The 18,126-nt window shown below is 43.5% G+C and overlaps 1 protein-coding gene across 1 annotated transcript in view; it reads right to left on the bottom strand.

The window, feature by feature from the left end:
* Positions 1-17,782, bottom strand: part of LOC101424694 (vomeronasal type-1 receptor 4-like) — a 123,197-nt gene extending 105,415 nt beyond the window's left edge. The window contains exon 1 of the mRNA XM_058285381.1: positions 17,662-17,782. Within this exon, the coding sequence (XP_058141364.1) occupies positions 17,662-17,782 (121 nt within the window). The remainder of the gene's footprint in view (positions 1-17,661) is intronic.
* Positions 17,783-18,126: the final 344 nt, after the last annotated feature.

The raw sequence follows: 18,126 nt of genomic DNA, 5'->3' as shown, positions 1-18,126 counted from the left end.
TTTTCTTTCATTACCAATCATAATAGTTCATGAATAGAATATTAGTAAATCGACTCTAATCCATACTCTATTCCTCCACCCTGTGGACCCTGAAATGGTTGTGTCCACTCCACATCTATATGAAGAGGGGGCTTAGATTCCACATGGATGCTGGATGCAATTCTCCTGCTTTCAGTTGTAGGCACTCTTGGCTCCCTGGTGTGGTGGTTGACCTTCTTCACCTCCATGTTAGCTGAGTGGTGTAAGTCCAATAAACCAGAGTGTAGGAGTTGCAAGTCTGTTGAGGCTCAGGGCCTGGTTATCACATGGTCAGTCCAGAGATTTAGGTTCCCTGGGTATACACTAAACCCCAGAGCCAACTACAGATCCAGTAAAACTAACAGGAGAGGCTTGTGGACAAAGATCACACCTGAGTCCAGCTCCATCACACAGAAACACAAACTCCAAAATAGGGCCAAATGACATGGCACTGAACTCCATCTGCCATGACCATAGAACCTGTGGGTCTCTGTAGCCCTCAGAAGAACCAATACATGAGGTTGTATCTACTTTATCTGTCTCTGGGACTCTGCTGAGGTGTGCATAAAGGCAACCCCTCTGATAATGTCCCGGCTCTTTTTGGAAACTCAGAGCCATATAAACTCATTTGTCCTTTCCATTTCCCCCTTTTATTCTGGTCAAAAAGCATTTTAACTCCTGGTATTATATGTAGACTGAGATATACTGCTGGTCTGAGTTGACCCTTTTATTCAAGGTAATTTTCTAGTTATATCATCAGTTGGTACTTGGTCTTCGGCACCAGGGAGGCTCATCCCAGGGAGTCATGTCCCACACTGGGGGAAGGAAACACATTTACATGCTGAGTTTGGCTTCGAGACTGGCCACATTTGAGCAACATGGAGGCTCTCAGGAGGTAACTCTTAGGCACCCTGCAGCTCTAGGCCTTGTTCTTATTTCAGGTGCACAGGCTCATAAGCATAGTCATTAGTATCAAAGGCTCACTGTTGGACCTTCCTTCTTTTTTGGTCTTTGCCATTGCACTTGGGGGACTGTTGCTGATCCTTTAGGGACTGTGATAGAGCTCCCCTGGCTAGGAACTCAGCACTCCCTCAGTTGTTGTTTTCAATTGTAACCACTATGAAAATATCCAAACATTTTTATGTACCCTGGATATATGCCCTGGAGAACTCCCAGCCAACCATGTGTCCCCTGTCAATAACATCCCACACCAGTATTCCTCCCCTGCCATTGTGGAATCTCTCTGAGATCGAAAACCTCTTCAAAAATGAAGCCCAATATATTGCCAGTTTCCATGAATATAGTGATGAGTTTAAAGGTTAGATATAGAATACATATTAATTTAGAAAAATTAAGGTAAAAATAAATTGCAATATCAAAAAATTAAAAGATGCAAAAGCTTTGTTTTTGATGTTTTGCCTTCCATTACTTCAATAAGTGTTACTCTGTATGCAAATTGGCAAGGCAATTTCTTCCATCTTTTCCTCAGTGTCTATATCCTTTCTTTTTCTTTTTTTTCCCTAATTATTAAGCTTGTCTTCACAAAAGTTTTAGATTACAGTAATTGATATATACAATATACAGTACTCCCACATATCCAACATAAAACCCTTTTCCCTTCCACAGGAATAATCTTTTTATATATTCATACTATATTTACTGAAAGTGATGTACAGAAAATGAGACAATAGCTTCCAAACAAGGTAACATTTGGGTTTACATTGTGGTTTATATTGTAGACTATACAATTTTCTAAATTTTTAGTTATCTTATGTTTTACATTATGATTTACATTTTAGTCCATCAGCCCCTATATATTTTTGGTGTAATTTAACATGTCTTATATCCATCCTTGCGTACTCTTGTGGAATACTTCTATTGCCCACACAGTTACATTGGTTCCATCTATACAATACCTCTTTCCCCCTCCCCTCAGGGCCCACAGTGATAGTCAATCTGCATTGCTTGAAGGGCCAGGTTCAGAGATACTTGCAACAGTGTAGAGGGCTTGACATGCTCGACTGCCCTAAAGCACTGGGAGCCACCTTTTCTCTCAAGAGATACAATTCCCTCTATTTGAGAACATCAGTCCTCCCCAGGATGTGGGTATACCTTCACTCACATTATATGGATCTCTATCCAATGATATAACCCACTATGACAAAATGAGCACTCACACACTCCCTAGAAGCCTGTCCTGCATCAGATTATCCCCTTTAAGCATCTTAAACAGGTAACCTTCCTGATTATACTTTTGAAAACGTTTTCTCAGCATTATACTCTCAACCAAATATCTGTCAATCTCCTAATTCAGATTATTTTAATATGAAAAATTCTGATTTCCCTTTGCTTTATATATATATACATATGTGTGTGTGTGTGTATATACACATATATGCTGTATAAAAAGGATGGAATGCATATATTTTATCTCCCCATCTAGTAAATATTGAAGAATACCAGCTACCCATTACAAAGAAAATGACACCAGTTTGGGTGCTGTTTATATTCTGGTCCATGGCTTGAATGGATCATCATATTCCATCCTGACAGTAATGATAAACTTAAGTGAATAATCAAAGTAGGAGAAAAAGCTCTTGGGCTCTGATAGAGAAGGTCAGTGCACTCAAAGGTGAATAGCCCTGTGCCCTGGACCCGGCAGTATCCAGGTCTCCAGAAAAGCCTAGCATTTTGGTGCCTTTTCCAGCATGGGCCAGGGCCGGTGATTCCCTCATTCCCCAGTGATATCCATGTCTCCTGTGCATCCTGGACCTGCCTGAGGCATGAAGGCAGGGACAATGGTCAGCTCCATGCTGACCTTTGTGAACACGCAACAGGCAGTCACCTTCTCTCACTGACACTGTTCCAACATCTTGGCATAAAGTCTACCAAGTAGGCAAGGTGGATGCTAGAGAAAACTGCATTTACTAGAGACAGTAAAGAAATATGATACATACTGAACTCTTCATATTGTCAAGGAACAGAAACTGCTGAAGGAGAGGCTTGGAACAGAGCCCGTCATAGTAAGCACTGATTAAATATGTGCTGAATGAGTAAAAGTAATGCTCCATGTACTGTAGCAATGTGTAACTAACAATTAACAAAATGAGTATAAGCTATTAAAATTCAATAATGAATTTAAAAATTCAAGTGTTTTAGACAATAAGATCCCAAAGAAAATTTAAGAATTTCCTCTGAACAGATATCATAAAGACAACCATCTCGTAATTTTTTTTACAAAATGAGAACTATATAACAAAAAAAATTCCAAAAAGGCCCCCAACACAAACAAAAACTATCCCCACTTGAGAATTAAAAACATAAAATATAAGTAACTCTCTGCTTAAAGGTGAAATCAAAATGGAAACTACAAAGTACAATTAAGATGTCTGCAGTGTCCCTCAGTAAATAAAAAGTTTTAATTCTATATATATATATATATTCAGAAACAAGAAATACTGAAAAGAAATGAACTAATTACACAATTGAAGAACAGTGGCAAAAACACAAAATGCCAAAGAAATGAACTGCGAAGTAAACAACCAGAGCCTAAAAGAATCAATCAATTCAAAGATAAAGAAACCTTTGACAAGTCTGTTTAGGAAAATAGAAGTGGATGCAAATTAAACAGCTGAGGAAATAGGTACCACCTGTGTAAAAGTCCCAAGTCAGCCTTAGTGAGCAACTGTTCTAGGCCTGCTGCTCTTCTAAGCACTTCACACCTATTGACTCATTTAATACTTAAAACAATCGTACATGGTCAGCACTATTTGTTTAGTGCAAAAGTAATTGCGGTTGTGCATTGTTGAAATTTGCTGTTTGATATTAGCATACATTCTTAAATAAATGTGGTTATGTTATACATCATTTTAATGTGCATTTCTTGCTTTATGTTTTGTTGCAAATGACATCACTATTTTAGATTTATTTAGGATCAGGGAACTAACAGAGAAAAAGCAAATTCGAGTAATTTTCTTATTGTAGATCAAAATGGGTCATAAAGCAGCAGTGACAACTTGCGAAATCAACCACGCATTGGGCCCGGGAACTGTAATGAACATACAGTGCAATTGTGGTTCAAGAAATTTTGCAAAGGAGATGCAGGACTTGAAGATGAGGCGAGTAATGGCTGCTCATGAGAAGTTGATAATGACCAATTGAGAGCAATCATCCAAGCTGATCCTCTTCGGCCAAATATAGGAAAAGTTACCAAAGAACTCAACATAGGCTATTCTGTGGTCTTTCAGCATTTGAAGCAAATTGGAAGAGTGGAAAAGCTCGAAAAGTGGGTGCCTCATGAGCTGAATAAAAATTTTAAAAAATCATCATTTTGAAGTGTCTTCACTTATTCTAGGCAACAACAATGAACCATTTCTTGATCAGATTGTGATGTGAAATGAAAACTGGATTTTATACAACCAGTGACAATCACCTCAATGGCTGGACTGAGAAGAAGGCCCAAAGCACTTTCCAAAGCCAAACTTGCACCAAAAAAAAAAGGTCACAGTCACTGTTTGGTAGTCTGCTGCCACTACAGTTTTCTGAATCTGGTGAAACCATTACATCTGAGAAGTATGCTCAGCAAATCAATGAAATGCACCAAAAACTACAGAAATGGACAAATTCTTCTCCAATGGCACATCATATAACCAATGTTTCAAAAGTAGAACTAAATGGGCTATGAAGTTTTGCCTCATCCACCATTTACCTGACCTATCACCAACCATCACTTCTTCAAGTGTCTCGACAACTTTTTGCAGGGAAGATGCCCTAAACTAAAGAGAAACTGCATGCAGAATAAATACATCTACTAAGCCAGATGCCAAGACACCAACAAAAAATTACAATCCATACCAGGAGACAGGACAATATGAGCCAGTTAAAGGAAAAAGGTAAGCCTCCAGATGACATAAATGAGTTGAAAGAACTAATCATGAATGTTCAAACAAATCTTAATAAATTTAATGAGATGGTTAAAGAAATTAAGGTTATTAAGAAGAGAATTTCTACTTTAAAAAATACAAAAAAAAAAAAAGAAGACATTGGAGGAAACGGACTTTGGCCCAGTGGTTAGGGCGTCCGTCTACCATATGGGAGGTCCGTGGTTCAAACCCCGGGCCTCCTTGACCCATGTGGAGCTGGCCGTGCGCAGCGCTAATGCGCGCAAGGAGTGCCGTGCCACGCAAGGGTGTCCCCCGCGTGGGGGAGCCACACGCGCAAGGAGTGCGCCCGTGAGGAAAGCCGCCCAGAGTGAAAAGAAAGAGCAGCCTGCCCAAGAATGGCGCCGCCCACACTTCCCGTGCCGCTGACGACAACAGAAGCGGACAAAGAAACAAGACGCAGCAAATAGACACCAAGAACAGACAACCAGGGGAGGGGGGGGGGAATTAAATAAATAAATAAATCTTTAAAAAAAAAAAAAAAAGAAGACATTGGACATCACCATTTCAGGGTCCACAGGATAGAGGAATAAAATATGGATTAGAGTGGACTTACTGGTATTCCACTATAGAACTACTGTTGGAGATTTGGACCCGAAGGGTATCAGGAATGAAAGAAAGAGAAAAGAGGGGAGAAAACAAAGAGAAAAAACTAACGAGCTGGGATCAGGGGTTCTGCGAGTAATGACTACTTAGACAACTTTATTTTCTACATGTGGCATTATATATACTTAAACTATTGAGGTAACATGCAGTGTAACTACACATTAACAAGACTCGTAAATTAAAGAACTTATCTCAAAGTACAAAGATTTAGTATTCCTTTCAAACTACAAAGTGTGTTTGCTCATATTTCTCCCTGCCCCGGACAGCTCTATCCTGCTGACTCGAAAAGCTTAATTGCTGCATTCCTATGTTACAAGTGTAGCCATGGAAACAGCATGTCTCCCTTTGTGAGACCACCATGCCTCAGTTTCCAACAAACTACTCTGACGAGTAATGGAAGAAACTGTAGCATTGATCTGCAGAAAGTGGCCATAGTAGTTGCTGAGGGCAGTGAGAAGGAAGAACAACCGTGATGTGGGGGAATTATCAGGACTCGGAGTTGTCCTAAATGATATTGCAGGGACAGATGCTGGACATTATATATCCTTCCATAACCCACTGAATGTACTGGGGGAGAGTGCAAACCACAATGTAAACTATAACCCACGCAGTGCAACTGTGCTCCAAAATGTATTCACCAAATGCAATGAATGTGCCACGATGATGAAAGAGGCTGTTGATGTGGGAGGAGTGGGGGGCTGGGGTGTGGGGTATATGGGGAACCTCATATTTTTTCATGTAAAATTTTGTGTGATCTATGTATCTTCAGAAAAATACAATAAATTTTTTTTTAATAAAAAGAAGGCATTGAAGGAGCAAAAAGAATTGGAAAGCATACACAGAAAAATAGCAGATCTTACAGAAATGAAAGGTGCAATAAATGAAATTAAATATATACTGGAATGATATAACAGCAGAAGGAAAGATTGGTGAGCTTGAAGAAATGTCCTATGAAAGCAAACATACAAAAGAACAGATGTAGAAAAGAATGGGAAAAAATTGAACCAGGTCTCAGGGAACTAACCAACAGAAAGAAACATGCAAATAAAAATATCATTGGCGAGCCAGAAGGAGAAGAGAAGGGAAAAGGGCCAGAAGGAATATTTGAAGAATGAATGGTAGAAAATTTCCCAACCTTATTGAAGGACATAGATTTCTATGTCCAAGAAATACAACGTACCCCCATCTGATTAATCCAAATAGACCAACTGAGACACATAGTAATCAGAAACTTAAATGCCAAAGACAAAGAGAATTCTGAGAGTAGCAAGAGAAAAGCAATACATAACATATAAGGGATACTTGATAAGGTTAAATACCAATTTCTCATCAGATATCACAGCGGTAAGAAGATAATGGTATGATATATTGAAGATACTGCAAGAGAAAAATGTCTAGCCAAGAATCTTATATCCAGCAAGACTGTCTTTCAAAAATGAGGGCGAGTTTAGAATATTCACAGATAACCGAAACTTACAGAGTTTGTAACCAAGAGAACAGCTTTGCAGGAAATACTAAAGGATGTGATACCGTCTGAAAAGAAAATAAAGAAGAAAGAGGTTTGGAAGAGAGTCTAGAATTGAAGATTATATCAGTAAAACTAACTAAAAGTCTCAAAAGAGTGAAAATAAATTATGACAGATAAAACCAAAGGATCAAAATGTATGCAATAAGCACTTCCTTTACAGTAATAACATTGAATATTGATGGATTAAACTCCTCAATCAAAAGATACAGACTGGCCTAATGGATAAGACAATATGAGCCACCTATAGGCTGTCTGGAAGAGACTTATCTTAGACCCAAGGACAACAATAGATTGAAAGTCGAAAGGCTGGAAGAAGATATTCCACACATGCAGTAACAAAATTTTAAAAATGCTTAAAGTTTCAGTATTTATACTTATATCAGATGAAATAGACTTTAAAAGACACTATAATTTTTAAAAAAAAGTACACTAAAGGATGCTTCTGTTATAACAATGGAATAATGAACGTTTGTATATTTTTTTATATTAAAAAAATAAAAGACACTATAAGGTACACTCTGAGGAGGAAGTCAGCAAGAAAACTTACATTTATATTAGCAACTAAAAGAATCCGATATTTAGGAATAAACTTAACCAATGATATAAAGCAATAATCAGAAAACTACTATGCATTGTTAAAAGAAATTAAAACAGACCTAAATAATTGGAAAAACATTCCATGCTCATGGATTGGAAGACTAAATATTGTTAAGATGTCAATTCTACCCAAATGGATATAAAGATTCAATGCAATCCTGATAAAGAATTCTACCAGCATTTAAAATAAATGGAAAACACGATTATCAAATTTATTTCAAAGGGTAAGTGGTCCCGAATAGCCAGAACATCTTAAACAGGAAACACAAAGTTGGAGAACTCTCACTACCATGCTTTAGATCACATTACCTAGCTACAGTGGTAAAAACAGTATGGTACTGGTATGAAGACAGATACACAGACCAGTGAAACTGAAATGATGGTTCAGAAACAGACCCTTTTGACAAGCCCGTCAAATCCACCCAGCTTAGGCAGACCTGTGTTCAACAAATGGTGCTAAGAGAACTGGATATCCATAGCCAAAAGAAAGAAAGAGGACACAAATCTCACACCTTATTCAAAAATTGAGTCAAAATGGATCAAAAATCTAAGTATAAAAACAAGAACCATAAAGCTTCTAGAAGAAAATGTAGGAAAACATCTTCAAGGCCTGAGGTCGGTGGTAGATTCCTAAAAGAGATAAGAGGAGGACTGAGATGAACTACTGATGCTAAATGTGTATAGAAGTTTTAATTAACCTTACTGTAAAAGTGTGGAAATGATAGTGTAGAGTTGAGGGTAACACATTACAGTAAGTAACACCTGGTGTACAAACCGGAATGTGGCTGGAAAGGGTAGTCTAGGGATGCAAATGTTAATATTTAAACAAACCTAGAGATTAATCTAGGGACTGAATAACACATTAAACTCAGAGGTGGATGAGAACTGTAGTTGATGGTACAGATGCAACAGTGTCCTTTGTGAGCTAAAGCAGATGTATGTCACTCTTGCAGGGTGGTAGAAATGTGGAGAAGCATGGGAAAAATACAACTGAGGTGATCTATGGACTGTTGTTAAAAGTAACACTGTAGTATTCATGCATCGCTGCCAAAGATGTACTGAGCTGATAATGAGGGAGTACAGAAAATGTTTGCCAACTGTATGCTATGGACCATGATTAATGCTAACAGACTGATGATAATATCTCATAATCTGTAACAAAAGTTCCACTGCGGCGGCTTGCTCGGTCGGTAGAGGTGGGGTCTGGCTGCGGACGAGGGGTCAGTCCAGCTCAGGACGAGGGGTCGGTCCCGCTCGGGACGAGGGGTCGGTCTCACAGGGGTTGCGTGGTTCAGCTGACGGGGTCGCTCGGCGAAGCCAGCGATGAAGGGGTCGCCCGGAGAAGCAGGCGACGAACTGGGGACAAGGGAGGCCAGGCCCTTGTCGGGGGCTCTCAGGACTGGAGGGCGCACGGCAGAAGAACTACCGCGGAGACAAGGTAAACACGCAAGTCCACTTTATTGAGGGAGAGGCAACAGTTTTATAGGGGCTGGGGAAGGCTGATTGGTCGAAGCCACGCCCTGTTCTGATTGGTTGCCGGAGAAAGGTCAGTGGGCGGTGCTGGACGGGGGAGGGGTGGTGGTTAGGGTTTGGCTGTCGCTGTTGCTGGGGGAAGGGGCAGGGTTTAGGGATTGGTGGCTGCTATTGCTGGGGTGGAGGGCGGACTTGAGTTTCCCGCCCACACCTGGCTGTTGCTGCTGTCGGGGGAAGGGAAGAGGGCAGACTGTATTTTTCCGCCCACGCCTGGCTGTTGCTGCTGTCGGGGGAGGGGTAAAGGGCAGACTGGAATTTTCTGCCCTGCGCCTGCGCAGGGAGAAAGAAGAAGAAGGGTGCCGCCCCACAGGCATCGGGTGGCGCCATCCGGGAGGAGGGGCGGCCACGGAAGCATGGCTGCCGAGATGGGGAGACCCGAGGGCACTCTGCGCCCATGCCGAGCTTCCTTCAGGGGTGGCGGTGAGTTCGACCAGCCACCCTATTATGGGGGCAGCGGCTTGGCCTGCCGCGGCTGCTCCCCCGCCAGGCCAGCAAACCACACTTCAGCCCGAGGGGTGACCGCATTTCCCCCTTCTTTTCAAATAAGGGCCAGGATGGCAGCAGCAACAAGTAGCCGACGCCCAAGAGGCAGTAAGGAGTGAGGGAAGCGGGGCTGAAGAGGTAGGTGAGTATGATGGGGATATAAATGTACAATTTAGGGGGTGGTATCTTGCCGTTGCAAGCAAGGATGGCCAATGTCCAATTCTTGTTGATCTCGGCGGCTATAAGATCCATCTGTTGTTAAAAGTCCAGGATGACAGCGCGTTGCAGGTAGTTGATCTCTCCTTGGCAGCGAAGACATTGTAGGAGAGGATTACTTTTTCCTGCCAGAGGCTTACTGTCCAATTAAAAGGCTGATGGCCTTTTTTACTGTCCAATTAAAAGGCTGAGTGCAATGGGGAGTGTGAGGAAAAGAAGGGTGATGGTTTTGGACAAGAGGAGGCTTGGTGAAGTCATTATGGGAGGAAGATAAGGAGTAAAGCATAAAAGAGGATAATAAACAGAAAGGTGATGGAGAGTAGAATTCGTTGGCCGAGGTTCCAATCTTCTGGGGCGGTAGCGGCTAGACAGATGGCGGAAAATATTATCAAGAAAGCAAAGGGTATGAGGAAGAAATAAAGTATTAAAGGCTGTGGGGGAAGTGAGAAGATCATTTAGAGGATAGGGTTGAGAATGGTATGTTTAAGACAGAAGCTTTGTGGTTAGTAGGAGACTGCTTTATAAACGAAGGAGAATGAGGGCAGTAAATATAGTAACGATAGATAGGAAGATGACAGTGAGGAGGAGTCTTTGTTTAAGGTTCCAATCGTCCGGCACAACAGTGGCTAGGCCGATAGCGAGGGGTGTTGCTAAATAGACAATGGCTGCAAAGACAAAATCATCTTCTGTTTCCTTAAGAATAACTTTTCTTTAAATACTTAGTAGCATGCAATATTAGAAACCATTTCCTAAAAGCAAGTTGGCAGGGGAGCTTGGTTGCTGTTAATCTTTCCTGTTATAAAATTACCTTTTATTATTATTATCATCAATTCAGTTTTATATATATATATTTAAGAATGACCTTTTGGAATTAGCCATTTAATACCTTAATGTAAACAATGCTTTATTAAACCTTTTATTATTATTTATAACCATATAGACTATTGAAGATAAATTTTATCTTTACAGAACACATTCCCTTACGTAAAGTTATCACAATACCTTTTACACTTGCCGCATGCAAATTAAGTTTCAAGAGTTTATGAAAAATTAGCCATCCTACTTTAGGACAAAATACGTCTTTTTGCAAAACTTATTACATTTCCGTTAGCATTTTTACAAACTTTTAACCTTTTTAATATTCATATAAGTTTTACATTCTTTATATTATCCTGTGAAGAAAAATAAGTTATTCATTTTAATCTAGGCAAGAACAACTTTTTATGAAGATGTACAGTTAATTTTGTTAATTAAGACTTACAATTTTTTTTAATTGTAGATATCTTATTAACATTTAAACTTATGTATTAATATAATAAACTTAAGTATTAATATAAGCGCTTATTTAATTTTTGGCCATTTGAATAGAGCTCTTTTAAAGATTTCTAGTAATTTATATTTACCATCCGGAGGTATCACAATATACGTTGACATTGAACGAACAGACAGACAAACACAGAACAATTACAACACATTAACAGAAATATATAATTTATTTACAGTTGACTCATAATTCTTACTTTCTTGGTATAGCTGCTTTTAAATCCTTTTTTATATAGCATATCATAGATTATACCCTTCAAGATTTCTTCTGGACTTCATGTTGTCTGTAATATGAAAGCTTGTGCTTGGAAACATTTTTATTAGTTATCAGCAATCAGTTAAAATAACTTGAGCAGCATAAATGTAGTTTAAGTTTTCATTTTGTAGTTTAGACAGACTATTAACACACATTTTTGGATTATTACTGTAAGATTAAACTGAGACTTGAAGTTCTGGAAAAAACTATTGATTCAAAACTGGAAACTTCCTTTAGACCTTGATAAAAACTTGGTACTAATTTTATTATCTTGGTTGAGCAAGCCCAATCAGAACTAGAATGGAAACAAAACAAAACAGCACGATTTGCCTACAAAATTTGAAAAGGGTTTTTCTGGCCCCTGCTTAATATTAGTGAGGGAGGAGGTAGGGCGGAAGGGGAAAGCAGGTGGTAGGAGGCGGCAGGGAGGTAGGCGGAGGTGCCCCGGCGGGGGAGGAATACGGGTCCAAAAATAGGCTAGAGGGGGCCGCGCATGCAGCAGCTTGCCACGGATCGGATGGAGGGGGCTGCCAGGGGGAGGCGGAGCCAGGGGGGCCATTGGCGCGGAGGGCGCGAGAGGAGCCATTGCCCCTGCGGTGTTACAAAATGGCTGCGGGCCATCCCCAGCGGTGCTACAAAATGGCGGGGAGGGAGCTTCCGGTCCACCCAGGCAGGAAGTCGTCGGGGGGAGGGAGGGGCAAAGGGACCTCCCCTTTACGAGCGAGGAAGAAGGCAGAAGTCTGCCATCTTGAGAGTGCCTTCCCTTTTCGAGCGAGGAAGAAGGCAGAAGTTCGCCATCTTCACCGGCGCTCGGCACTGCTAGATTACACTGTTTAGGGGGACAATTTTCGAGCGCGTTATTAAGGCGCTCGACAAGCGACTCAGAGTCGGAGTTGGAGTCGGTATCAGAATTCCAATCAGGGTCCCTGTTAAAGTCGCCGTCCTGACAATCACGGTGGCGGTGGTGGCTCGGCCGGGGGGAGTCGATGGTAGGGGCACCTTGAAGGCAGGAGCAGATGGTAAAAAGCGCCCGTAATAAGCCAGGAGGGAATCTTTTACCTTCCTGCTCCACAGCAGAAGTGACCCTATCTATAAGGCGAGTGTAGGTATCCGGGTCCCAGAGCTGATACGTGGTAAGCCACGGATTAAAGGGGAGAAGAAGGTCCCAATATACTTGAAGCTGTTTCAAAGAGATCTTACACCGGTGAGTGTCTAGGAGACCGGCAAGGGCCTGAACTTGTGGGGCTTGCTTAGCAGATAGGATGTTACCCATTGCTAATGGCCTTTTGGAGCCAATAAGAAAAGGGGCCCTTACCTTGAGAGCGCGGCGATGGGAGCCGAGGTGCGCGGTGAGACGAGGGGTCGGAGCCAGTGGGGCTCCGACGGTGGTCGCGGGCCAAGAGAAGGCCCCGACGAGGGGAGGGCGGAACGACGAGCAGTGGAGCAAGGCAAAGGGGAGCAAGCGCGGAGGGGAGGAGGCAGAGGTGAAGGCAGGGGTGGAGGTGCTCAGGCACGCGCTCCTGAGAGTTTTATTGGCGCCTCTTAATCATAGCGGGTCGGTATAAGCCCCCGACATGGAAGGAGAAAGCCATCCAGCGATTCTCCCAGACCGCCGTGGATCATATGAGGTCACCAAGTTTCAGGAGCAGCAATGCAGAGCGAAAAGATAGGGGTGAGAAGAGAGGAGGGCGTAGGGCTGTGGTAGGGTTGCTTCAGACATGCAAGCACGCGCTCCTGAGAAATCCAAGGCTCCTCTTAATCAAAGCGGGTCGGTATAAGCCCCCGACATGGAAGGAGAAAGCCATGCAGCGATTCTCCCAGACCGCCGTGGATCGTATGAGGTAGCCAAGGCTCAGGTAGCAGCAATGTTGCACGAGAGAAGTCCCAAGGTGAGAAGAGAGGAGGGCGTAGGGCTATGGTAGGGTTGCTTCAGACATGCAAGCACGCGCTCCTGAGAAATCCAAGGCTCCTCTTAATCAAAGCGGGTCGGTATAAGCCCCCGACATGGAAGGAGAAAGCCATGCAGCGATTCTCCCAGACCGCCGTGGATTGTATGAGGTAGCCAAGGCTCAGGTAGCAGCAATGTTGCACGAGAGAAGTCCCAAGGTGAGAAGAGAGGAGGGCGTAGGGCTGTGGTAGGATTACTTCAGACGTGCAAGCGCGCGCTCCCGAGAAATCCAAGGCTCCTCTTAATCATAGCGGGTCGGTATAAGCCCCCGACATGGAAGGAGAAAGCCATCCAGTGATTCTCCCAGACCGCCATGGATCATATGAGGTAGCCAAGGCTCAGGTAGCAGCAATGTTGTACGAGAGAAGTCCCAAGGTGAGAAGAGAGGAGGGGGGGGCCGCCAGGTTATGGAGTAAGGCTGTGGTGGAGTTGCCTTGCCCCACGTTGTGCTGTGGTGGGGTTGCTTTGCCCCACGTTGGGCGCCAACTGCGGCGGCTTGCTCGGTCGGTAGAGGTGGGGTCTGGCTGCGAACGAGTGGTCAGTCCAGCTCAGGACGAGGGGTCGGTCCCGCTCGGGACGAGGGGTCGCTCCGGCAGCAGACGAGGGGTCGGTCTCACAGGAGTTACGCGGTTCAGCTGATGGGGTCGCCCGGCGAAGCCAGCGATGAAGGGGTCGCCCGGAGAAGCAGGCGACGAACTGGGGACAAGGGAGGCCAGGCCCTTGTCGGGGGCTCTCAGGACTGGAGGGCGCACGGCAGAAGAACTACCGCGGAGACAAGGTAAACACGCAAGTCCACTTTATTGAGGGAGAGGCAACAGTTTTATAGGGGCTGGGGAAGGCTGATTGGTCAAAGCCATGCCCTGTTCTGATTGGTTGCCGGAGAAAGGTCAGTGGGCGGTGCTGGACGGGGGAGGGGTGGTGGTTAGGGATTGGCTGTCGCTGTTGCTGGGGGAAGGGGCAGGGTTTAGGGATTGGTGGCTGCTATTGCTGGGGTGGAGGGCAGACTTGAGTTTCCCGCCCACACCTGGCTGTTGCTGCTGTCGGGGGAAGGGAAGAGGGCAGACTGTATTTTTCCGCCCACGCCTGGCTGTTGCTGCTGTCGGGGGAGGGGTAAAGGGCAGACTGGAATTTTCCGCCCTGCGCCTGCGCAGGGAGAAAGAAGAAGAAGGGTGCCGCCCCACAGGCATCGTGTGGCGCCATCCGGGAGGAGGGGCGGCCACGGAAGCATGGCTGCCGAGATGGGGAGACCCGAGGGCACTCTGCGCCCATGCCGAGCTTCCTTCAGGGGTGGCGGTGAGTTCGACCAGCCACCCTATTATGGGGGCAGCGGCTTGGCCTGCCGCGGCTGCTCCCCCGCCAGGCCAGCAAACCACACTTCAGCCCGAGGGGTGACCGCATTCCACCATTGTGTTAATGAAAGGGTGTTGTATGGGATTTCTCAAATGTGCATGGTTGTTTTGTAAGTTCACAACTTCTGTAATAAAAATATATTTTAAGAAATAATAATAGAGTGGGTTGGGGGAAAATACACCAATTATAAGACATAGTCAGTAATAAGATTTTGACAGTATTTTTTCATCACTTGTAACAAACGTCTAACAACAACGCAAGTTGGTGGTGGGTTGATGCATGGGACGACAGTATGATGTTATGCATCTCTGCTTTCTATGTTCACAAGTTTTACTATGCACTTATTGTTTATTTATATTCAAGTATAAACTATATAAAAAATAATAAGGTAGACTGGAGGAAAATACACCAAATGTAAGACGCTTTGGTTAGTAGTAATATTTTGAGGATGCTCTTCCATCATTAGTTTAAAATGTTTCACAACAATCAAGGTATTGGTGGTGGGGTGAGGTATGAGAGCCCTGTATGATGTGATATATGTTCGGTTTGTAAGTTCAAAACTAATACTGTATACTTATTGTTTATGAATGTTTATGTATGAGTGATATACATCAATAAGTAAAAAAATATATATAGCATGTGAGCAGTATTAGGTACAATCCCATTAAAATGAGCCTTTGAAATTTTTTCCAAATAAAGAATAAATACATAATTCTAAAATAAATGTATATAGGACTCATGACTTGAACAACAAACCAATGAAATTGAAAATAGAATATGAAATCTACTTGCCAAAAGGATGAGGGCCTAAATGCCTATATAAATTAATTCTGCCAAGGAACAGATCCAACTATAGTAACTACTGTTACTATTACTACTTCTATGACTGACAATACTACAGATACAACCAGCAAGAACAGGCAGAAACATCTTTCTCCAGAAAAAAGTTAAACAGAAAAGTTGAAGGACTGGAATAGCAAAATGAGTACCAAATCAAGAATACTGAAAAGCAGGAGGCTCTTGCTGTGCCCTGGATGTCCCCTCCTTAACCCTTCACCAGCGCAGTGCAGAATCAGCCTGTTTCCAGTATGGACCCCTGGTCCTGGTTCTTGAGGGAATAGTCACCATGATGTACATATTGGGACCATGTATGCCTGGCCCAGTCTGTCTTGTGGTGGTCTGAAACCAGTCTTAGACATGAGACAGGCCATGCCTGAACTTGCCTGGAATGTACAAGGTAGTTCACAGAGCTCTCCTACAGAAGGCTGTGGAAGACCAGTCAGGTGGCTGCCTGGGGCAAGGGTTGGCTGGTCATAGGGCATACAGTGCAGTACTGGGCAGTGTGAGGAAATTGTTTCCTAGGCAAGAGGCAACATCCATATGATGTAAACTGGGGAATTCCTACAAATACATGGTGCATGCCCAAAACAAGATGCATACAGAGAAAAGACTAGGGTGGCACCTATATTTTGGCCTTGAGCTAGTCTCTAAACTCATTGTACTGATAAACTCTGAACGACAGCACTTGCAGAAATCAATCTTTAGAGACTGGGGAAAGTGGTTCCCTTTTTCTCCTTTTTTATTTTTCCTTTGTCCCTGGCATGCAAGGAAAGTTCTATTATAACACTGGTTGGAAACAAGCTTAAGAAAGAAATGTCTCAGAGTCTAAATTCCAACAGAAACACTTCAAAATATCAAAATGTTCAGGTTTCAACATCAGATAACAAAACTTGCAAAGAAACAGGAAGTGATATCCAGGCAAAGGAGAAGATGGAAGCATTAGAAACCATCAATGAGGAGGACTACACCTGGTACATGCTAGACAAACACTTTAAAACAAAACGGTCATAAATAAATTCAAAGAACTAAAGGAAAGCATAGACAAAAACCTAAAGGAAAACAGGAAAATAACAGATGAACACAATGACAATATTAATGGAGAAATGGGAATTACGAAAATGAGCAAACAGAGCTGAAGACCACAGTAACAAAGTATTAAAATTTCCCAGAGGGGGTTCAACAGTAGGGGTGAACTGACATAAGAATCAGTGAACTTGAAGATAAAGACAACTGAAATCATCCAGGCTGAGGAAAAAGAAGAAAGAATGCAGAAATGTCAACAGAGCCTGAAGAACCTTTGGGAAACTACCAAGTGTGCCAATATACATACTGTGGGAATCCCAGAAAAAGAAGAAACGGAGAAAGAAGCACAGGTAACATTCAAAAAATAATGACTGAAAAGTTCACAAATTTAACAAAAGACATGAATATTCACATCCAAGATGTTCAAGGAACTCCAAACAGTATAAACCTAAATAGACCCATACTGAGACATATAACCTTTCAAATTCTGAAAGCTGCAAGAGAGAAGCAATCTGCCACATACAGGGGAGTCTCAAAATAATTATATGCCAATTTCTCATCAGAAACTTAGGGGGCAAGAAGGTAGAGGCATGGCATATTTAAAGTACTGAAAGCAAAAAATGCCAACCAGAATTCTGTATCTGGCACAATTGTCTTTCAAAATCAGAAACACATTGATCATCGCCATCCCAAAATCCCCAAAATTAAGGAATGAACAAACATAAGGGGGGAATGCAAATATGAACTAAAGTATACTTAAATAATATATTAGTCTAGCATTGGAAGAACTTGTATCATTGATATAAAGGCAGCCTCAGGTCTGTGACTGGTTTAGATATCAACCGCACTGACTAAAAATGAATGCACTCCGCTTAGAACTTAATTACACAGGGATTCGAAGTTTCCCTCCACTGTTCACCACCCGCAGCACGCGGAGACGTCGCTGCATTCCAACAGGAAGGAGCGTCCTAGGCTTTCCGCTCATTCTAGAACCTCCAACGCCAAAGCAGCGCCACCTCCTCGCGTAGTCTCCGGGTTCTGAGCCGGGTCTGGCCCCACAGCCCCAGCCGCACACCCTCGGTCCCGCAGCGCCGCCAGGTCCCGGGGACTCTGGGGTCCATCCCGATGCCGGGAACAAAGAAGGGCGCCCCAGACCCCAGGAGCCAGCACCCACCACGCACGCGCACACTCACACATGTGTCCCTCCCTCGCACTCCCCCGTGGGGCGCCCCAAACGCCCCTCGGCTCCCACGCTCGAGGGAAGACTCGCCTCCTGCGGGCTGGGGGTCCTGGTTTCAGGTGGCGGCCGAGGCCCCTCGCCCAACCGGGTCCGCTTTTCTTGGGCACTGCGTGAAGAAGGGACCTCGGGGCAGGCGGGCGCGGCCCCGCCCCGCACGTCAGGTGGGCGGAGCTCCCGGGGCCCTCCTCGGCCTCACCGCGTCCCAGCGCCACCTAGCGGCACGTG

This window comes from Dasypus novemcinctus, chromosome 2 (genome assembly GCF_030445035.2).
Source record: "Dasypus novemcinctus isolate mDasNov1 chromosome 2, mDasNov1.1.hap2, whole genome shotgun sequence".
NCBI lineage: Eukaryota > Metazoa > Chordata > Mammalia > Cingulata > Dasypodidae > Dasypus > Dasypus novemcinctus.
This window is presented reverse-complemented; position numbering and strand designations above follow the sequence as displayed.